The sequence below is a fragment of the Bombus vosnesenskii genome, unplaced genomic scaffold (genome assembly GCF_011952255.1).
Source record: "Bombus vosnesenskii isolate JDL3184/JDL3185 unplaced genomic scaffold, Bvos_JDL3184-5_v1.1 scf7180000013816, whole genome shotgun sequence".
In the NCBI taxonomy this organism is placed as follows: Eukaryota; Metazoa; Arthropoda; class Insecta; order Hymenoptera; family Apidae; genus Bombus; species Bombus vosnesenskii.
Window position 1 is genome coordinate 30838 of NW_022883230.1, and position 8029 is coordinate 38866.

General features: G+C 48.2%; 2 protein-coding genes and 1 long non-coding RNA gene across 5 annotated transcripts; 2 read left to right on the forward strand and 1 right to left on the reverse strand.

Annotated features, from left to right (window-relative positions):
- The first annotated feature begins 390 nt into the window (after window positions 1–390).
- On the forward strand, window positions 391–1218 carry LOC117238996. The gene has a single exon (XM_033504254.1). The coding sequence runs from the start codon at window positions 391–393 to the stop codon at window positions 1216–1218; it is 828 nt and encodes a 275-aa protein (XP_033360145.1).
- A 3196-nt stretch (window positions 1219–4414) lies between these two features.
- On the reverse strand, window positions 4415–5789 carry LOC117238997. 2 transcript variants are annotated; one of them, XR_004494320.1, is made up of 2 exons: window positions 5370–5789; window positions 4415–4615 (listed from the first exon to the last, which is right to left on the reverse strand). It is a non-coding gene; the product is annotated as an uncharacterized LOC117238997 (long non-coding RNA). The 2 variants fall into 2 exon arrangements; XR_004494319.1 differs by having other exon boundaries at window positions 4415–4618.
- A 1110-nt stretch (window positions 5790–6899) lies between these two features.
- Window positions 6900–8015, forward strand: LOC117238998 (katanin p60 ATPase-containing subunit A-like 2). Of its 2 annotated transcripts, none has more exons than XR_004494321.1 (4): window positions 6900–6988; window positions 7134–7417; window positions 7594–7762; window positions 7821–8002. XR_004494321.1 is itself a non-coding variant. In XM_033504256.1 (4 exons), exons 2-4 carry the CDS (start codon window positions 7414–7416, stop codon window positions 7991–7993), a joined length of 300 nt encoding a protein of 99 aa, XP_033360147.1. In that variant the 5' UTR covers window positions 6900–6988; window positions 7134–7413; the 3' UTR covers window positions 7994–8015. The 2 variants fall into 2 exon arrangements, 1 of the variants encoding a protein (XP_033360147.1); XM_033504256.1 differs by having other exon boundaries at window positions 7640–7762; window positions 7821–8015.
- Window positions 8016–8029: the final 14 nt, after the last annotated feature.

An 8029-nucleotide genomic window follows, 5' to 3' on the forward strand; every position in this document is an offset into this window, starting at 1 on the left:
GTCGACGGCGAAGGTCGAAGCCATCGAACGGAGACCGTTACAGTGCAACAGGTGCCTTGGGATAGGACACACGGGAAAGACCTGCACCGCCAAGGAGGACAAGGGGCACCTGTGCTTCAGATGCGGCGAACCAGAGCACCAGGCGAGAGCATGCACAACTGCGAGCCCTAAATGCCTGCTCTGCGAGGCGCTTGAAGCACCGTCGGTGCACAGGATGGGGGGACCGGCCTGCGCCCCCTCGAAGAAAGGAACGAAAGGAGCCGCCCGCGGATCCACGGCTGCAAGAGGCAGCGAGAAAGGCTCCCCGCCGCAAAGCGACCCTAAGCCCGCGAACAAGGAGGTAGGCACGGAGGAAGCCACGAACAAGGAAAGGCCATCAAGGAACTGAGAATGCGCATCCTCCAGACTAACCTGGGAAGGTCAAAGCGAGCACAAGACCTGTTCCACCAAACCATCCGGGAGAGCACGGTCGCCCTGGCGGTGGTGGCGGAACCATACAGAGTTCTGGATGGCCCGGAGTGGGTCGGAGACACGGACGGAATGGTTGCCGTCACCTGGACATCAACGCCCAGGGCGTTTGCCCACGGAACCCTGCTGGAACGCGGCAACGGGTACGCCGCGGTCGAGTGGGCAGGGATGATGGTAGTGAGGGTGTACGTGTCACCCAACAGCGGACGGGCAGCGTTCGAAGAATTCCTGGACGGAGTTGGCGACTGCGTCAGGCGACGACTCCCGCGACAAGTGCTCGTCCTGGGAGACTTCAACGCGCACTCCACGGAATGGGGGAACGCCAGGACCAACGCGCGCGGCCGCACGCTATCAAACTGGGCCGCGGGACTTGGTCTTCTGCTAGTGAACAGGGGCTCGACCAGTACCTGCGTGACGTGCAGAGGGAGCTCCATTGTTGACATAACATGGGCCTCCCCCGAGGCATTCAGGCGGATCTCAGGCTGGAGAGTGGCCGAAGGGGTCGAGGCGCTGTCGGACCACCTCTACATATTCATGGAGGTGGACGCACCTGGACCTGGAATGCCGACGACAAACGACGGGCGCGGCCCGCCGAGGGGAAGGCACGCGCGCCCATCACCCAGATGGAAAATAAAGGAGGGGAACGAAGACCTACTCCGGGCGGCTGCTATAGCAACAGCTTGGAGCTGGGAGGCCTCGACAACGACGACCGAAGCAGACGTGGAAGAGGAGGCCGAGAACCTCCGCTAAGCCATGACAGCAATCTGCGACGCATCCATGCCACGAGCCACACCAGGCACGGTGCGAAGCAGAGCAGTTTACTGGTGGAACCCCGGCATCGCGGAACTGAGGACGAGATGTGTCCGGGCCCGAAGACAGTACCTAAGGGCCCGCCGCTGGCGACGACGCGACGAAGAAGAAGTCTCCTTGCGCTACCGGACGTGCCGCGCGCTACGGCGCTCGCTACAGAGGGAAATTAAAAAAGCGAAGGACCGTGCCTGGTCCGAACTGGTCGAGACAGTCGAGTCGGACCCATGGGGGAGACCATACAGGACGGTGACACGGAAACTGCGCGCGAAGGGCCCCCTGATAACGTCGGAAATGGAACCTGCACTGCTGACGCGGATCACCGGAACGCTCTTTCTCCCACAAGAAAACAGAGCGGCGGAACGGCCACGGGAAACGACACGACCGCTGGAATGGAGGGACGACTGGGAAGTCACAGAGGAGGAGATATGGGAGGCAACCAGAAGAATGACCGCCCGCAACGCGGCACCGGGCCCGGACGGAATCCCTGGCCGGATCTGGGGGGAAGTGATGGGGGTCATGGCCCCCAGACTCCGGCACCTCTTCACAAGATGCCTGAGGGAGGGAGTCTACCCCCGGGCGTGGCGGACAGCGAGGCTGGTCCTGCTCCATAAGGAGGGCCGACCGACGACCTCGCCGTCAGCGTACCGGCCGATGTGCCTACTGGACGAGGTCGGCAAACTACTCGAGAGGGTAGTCGCCGCCCGCTTGGAACGATACATAGCGGGCCAAGTGCCAGGTTTGCACGAAAGCCAGTACGGCTTCCGGAAGGGGCGCTCGACGATTGACGCGGTCAGACGCGTACGAGCGATTGCGGAGGACATGGTCTCCCGGAAAGGCGTGGCGCTGGCGATTTCCCTGGACATCGTCAACGCGTTCAACACCATGCCATGGGACAGGATAGTGACGGCCCTGGAGCACTTCGAGGTTCCCAACTACCTCGTCCGATTGATCCGGGCCTACCTCGACGACAGGTGGGTGTGTTACGCCAGTAAGGAAGGAGAGGAAAAGCGATCCGTCGAGGGTGGCGTCCCGCAGGGCTCGGTGCTGGGCCCCATGCTATGGAACGTTGCGTACGACGAGGTACTACGATGCCCGCTACCCCCAGGCGCGGCCATAGTATGCTATGCGGACGACACCCTAATCCTGGTCGAGAGTCGCGGCTGGCACGAGACGCTGCGCATTGGCGGAATCGCAACGGCCTGTGCGATCCGTGCCGTGAACGAACTGGGCCTGAGAGTCTCCCCTGCGAAGTCGGAGGCCACCTGGTTCTTTGACAGGAAGAGGCGAGGGACACCACCGCCCGGCCTATGCATAAACATGGCAGGTAAAACCGTCCGGGTGGGGTCACAGATGAAGTATCTGGGACTCACCATCGACAGCCAGTGGACGTTCGAGCCGCACTTCGACTCACTGATCCCGAAGGTGTCAGCGGCTGCCAATGCCCTGTGCGGCCTACTACCGAACATCGGCGGGGCCGGAGACGCGGTGCGCCGACTCTACGAGGGCGTCGTTCGGTTACGAGTGATGTACGGGGCCCCAGTATGGGCGGACGACCTGATGGCAAGCCGTCGCAGCATCCTGCTCCTGAGAAGGCTGCACAGAGTGACCGCCATCAGAATCATTAGGGGATACCGGACGGTGTCTCACGCGTCGGCGTCCACCCTAGCCGCGTCCCCCCCGTGGGAGCTGCGGGCGCTGGCGCTCAAAAAGAGATACACCCGCCGGAGAGAATGGCACCCGGGAGAAGACCCCACCGAGCAGGCGGCTCCAAACGACACAGGAACCGCCGAGGAGGACACATGGAACCCGTGGCGATCCCAACTGATTAACGGGAGAAGCGAACACCGAGGCGCGGATGCGGTCCTACCATACTGGGAGGCATGGAGGAGCCGCCACGGCCTCCCACTAACATTCAGGATGACACAAGTACTCCCCGGACACGGCGTGTTCGGCGAGTTCCTGAAGAGAATAAGGCGAGAGACGACAGGCACCTGCCACCACTGCGGAGAGGGCAGGGACACAGCGCAGCACACCCTGGAGCTCTGTCCGGCGTGGGAGCTGCCCCGCTACACCCTGCGGCACGCCATAGGAGAAACGTGGACCCCCTCAGCGATTGTGGAGGCGATGTTGAGAGGGTCACAGGAATACGAGGCCGTCCGCCTCTTCTGCGAGCGAGTTATGCTCGCGAAGGAGCGAGCGGAAAGGGAGAGAAAGAAAAACTCTCACCCCTGCAGGATAAGACGATGGAGAAGGATGGCAGTCAGACGACCCAGAGCCGCCCCGCCACCACCCCAACGGACTACGACCAGAAGAAGTGACAGCACTAGGGGCAACGACCTCCCCCTAACGCCCACTCAATAGCCGGCTCGAACAAGAGAACGAGAACAAGAGGCGAGAAGGGGATGCAACTGAAGTTAATTCATAAGAGGTTCCTGGAGCACCCCTGTCACGCGCATAAGATGGTCATCGTGGAGTTTTAGTCGGTAGGAGTCCGACACTACTCTGCTGTTACGCGATTATTGCAGCAGCGGAGTGTCCATGAGGATTTCTCCACGTACAAAAAAAAAAAAGGCTACGTTCGCGGGTCGATCGAACACGTTCTGCGCCTTTCCTCGGCACCAGCGTCAAAACCACCCTCGACGAGCGCAACGCACTGGTGCACCTGCAATATTAACCACTGGTCTTTCCTTTTTCGCGCGATATTATATCAGCACCTATGATACCATTTCAAAGACCGCAATCAAAACATTAAATACCGCATTAAAGCCATACAATAATTCGCAATATTCATTCGTAAACGTTATTGTATATGTGCTTAATTAATCGTTATTATGTTTCGAATGATTTACTACCTCATATTCCATAAGCAGATATATGGTTCATTTTCACCTCAAGTACGATATAATTTGTAACAAATATTTATAATTCACAATGTAAAATATTTATAATTCATTGGAAATATTATTCTATCACGGTATAATGGTCAAATTTCACATAAATCACAAACATATGGTAGTCAGAAGCTATACTCACGACATGACAAATCATGATGATGTCATGAAAAATGGCGTCCGTCCATATATATTCAAACGCAACGAACAAGTTCGAACTTTTCGAGAATAAACGATTTGTTCGATAACATCTGTCGCGAGCTTCTCTTCCTTTAACGATAACAATTGACAACTAAAGCTCGAGAGGCTCGTAAGGATGAACAGCGACGAGTATCTAGAAGCTATGTACTCACCTGGGCAAGGAGACTCCAACACCAAGGACGTTGGAAGTTTCGAGAAGCGAAGATGGAAACTGAAGTAGCACGTCAGGTCAACTCTGGCAAAAACTGCTAAAGAAAGAAAAATCCAACTAATTTGTTTCCAACAATAAAATGAAATTAATTTGTTTCACAAATTATTAACTGGATATTATTCAAAAATTATTCAAAATTCGCTTGATTGATTCAGGGCCCGGGACACTTGGGTCATGCCATTTTGGTAATGGACGAAAATGGCAGAAGGAAGAACGACCGTTTTTTTCATATTTCTCTTTCCCCGGGAAACGAAAGAATGCCCGAGCACCTTGTTTCATTTCTTCTCGACATCAATTTCAATCTTTTTAAACGAAATATAATCTGAACGATGAAAAGTTCATTCAAATAATGCTCCGCGCCAGACACTCACGAAAATTAAGAAGAAACACGGAAAATTCGCGAATAAAACGGATTTCTTTGTCCCAGTGAGATAATAAATCTCGTACACGTATTGGTTTTTAAAATCAATATATCCACCAATGTGCACTCGTTTAACAAGGGTGATGGAACGTGCCAAAAATCTCTCAAGAGGGTCTTGGCAACGGAAGAGTCGAAAATGTCACAATTATGAATGAAAAATTCGAATAGTTGCTGATTTTACAGTCGAAACCGATAAAGAACTCCAGATATTCCCCCAATTAATTTACAATAAATTCGCGAAAATGATCGATTGCTGACGTCATTGTATTCTAGAAAGATTGTAAAACGATAAGAATTTATTGAAAAAACTTATATTCGATGATAACACTTCTAATAAGAGTACTAAGAGGAGCGATTCTGTACTCACCTTCCTGCCTCGAAGTACCGAACGCAATTAACCGTCCGCCCAGGATGGAACCGTTCGGAACTTTTGTAAGTCACTGCACGGCCGCTGCTTATGGTGGAAATGTAATAAATATAAGTACAGAGCGCGTGAGCGAACTAAAAACGCGATAGAGAAGTAGAGAGAGGATGTTCCGTCCTTGTCTAATGACGCGCACTTGTACAGGAAATATGTAACAGCGGTATACGAGCAGCGTCAGTGTCCACTAGTGTGCATGCTGATTAAACAAGGACAGGAAGTATCTATACATGGTGTTCTCTTTCTATTTCCATGTTGCATCCATCTTACTATACAGTACACACACTCAGCTATTCTATCATTATATTTGTGCGTTGCTTATGTGTGAACCAAACATTTCCACGACAACAAATCGTTTGTCTCTTGTTTGATGCTCGGTTTTCAACGGAGTTAAAAGAATTTTTTAAGAGAAACGTAATGGACGGGTTGTTTTTAAAGTAATAAACGGAAATTCTCGTATCCATTGAGAAACGATAGGCGATTTGAAAGTATCACTATGAACGGTGATTTATCGATGCAAGGTAGTATGAATAAGATATTTTATAATCTGCGAAAAAAGGTAAGGAATATTCTAGATTTTAGATTTTAGATTTTAGATTTTAGATTTTAGAATTTAGAATTTCCACGTCACAGACGAGTGTGTTTTGTTATTTGATTTGTAATATTGCTGCAGTTCTCTTAATAGCTGTTCGTTTCATGCGATACTCGCACATAGTATCTATGACTTTTGCTTCTAACAATTTTTATAATTAGGCTGTATCAAATATTTTTAACGTTCGCGTTTCATGAAAAATCATGTGTAACTCGTTGAATTCGCAAATGTAACAAAAAATTACATGAAAAACCTTATATTATTGTAATGAAAAAATAATTATATTAGGAGGAGAGTCGTATTTCGGAACGTCATCGGAACATATTATACCTTGTATGTGATTATTTGGAACACAATGGGTGAGTATATTATAATTAAAATATATTCCTAGTTCCAATTATTTTGAATAGTGTCAGTGACCAATCGAAATAGAAATCAGTGGACATCATGGAAAGAGAAGGCGAAACCAAATTTGAAAATTCGACATCGGTAATTCAGTAGTTAAGAATAACTCAATCGATAATGTAGATTAACTAGTTATAAACAAATATATGAAGTATAAATTCAAATTATTCTTATCCATCTAAAAATTGGAAATTAAAAAGCAGAAGACAAGAAATTATCTTCGAGAATTTATATAGTAAATACATTCTTTTGCCTGTCTTACCTAGAGATAAAACAGTTGTTTGATGGTTATCTTATAGTGTTCAGTCATTGCGAAAAATATTTTTAATCAGTTAAAAACTATAATTAATTAAAAACTACATTTTTTTAGGTATATAGACGTTAGCGATGTATTATTCCGGGAAGCTCGTCTATCTCCCGAACATCGGGTTTGCGACAACATCGATTTGGAAATTATCGTTGCAGAGTATGAAAATTATTACGAGATGAAATTTCAAAAATATCCCATATTGTGTAAGAAAATAACTGGAAGGGAAATGACGAGGGAAGTGACAAATGCAAGCAAAACGTAAGAATTTAAATTATTTAACGATATTAAACGGTATTCAACGTATTCAACGTATCGTATTCAACGTATCGTATTCAACGTATCGTATTCAACGTATCGTATTCAACGTATCGTATTCAACGTATCGTATTACAATATGATCCAGTGTTTGTAGAAGTATTGAGACAAAAGCCAAATCTGTTAGTAAACAAGCGAGAAGTGAGCCTGTGAAAGAGACGAATCTACAGCAGAAGATAACTGATGACAATACGAATCATATTAATCTCGCAATGACAGTGACGTCAATATTCCCCAATGAGAGTGATGGACGTTCATCAGAAGAGCTATTTAACGTCCCAATGGAACAATCCATGCAATCGAAGATATTGAAATGCATTGAAAAGCTTTATTCAGATAATCCGGAATTACGAGGCTGAGGACATCTCATGCGTAAGTTATTTTCGATTAATATACGTATCGTAAAGCTTTTAAACGATAAAATTCCCGTCGATAAACCGTCCAACGTATATCGACGATGACGTGATTTCAGTAACGCTTGAAATATCAAATTACGTAACACTTACTTAATATAGAGAAGACGCCATTTTATCTTTGTATCGTCACAGGAGATCATAGTAAACAAATTAAATGTACATTGGGATGACGTTATAGGCCTAGAGGAATGTAAAACCGCTGTTAAGGAGGCCGTTGTGTATCCCCTTAAGTATCCTATCTTTTTTGATGGCCCGTTTTCCCCCTGGAAAGGTATTTTGCTGTACGGCCCACCTGGTACAGGTAAGATACTCGTATTCTTTTCATTTCTGTACGTGTTTACAAGAAATATACAAAACAGGGAAAACGAAGTTAGCGAAGGCAGTCGCGACAGAATGCCATTGCACCTTTTTTAACATAACTGCCAGCTCATTGGTCAGCAAATGGAGAGGCGATTCCGAGAAGTATATACGTGTAAGTTGCTTTGTCTATGTAAGTTTCTTTGTTCCTTTGTCTATGAAGGAGAGATTCTAGGTATAAAAAGATTTGATTTTATTTTTCGCCATTTAT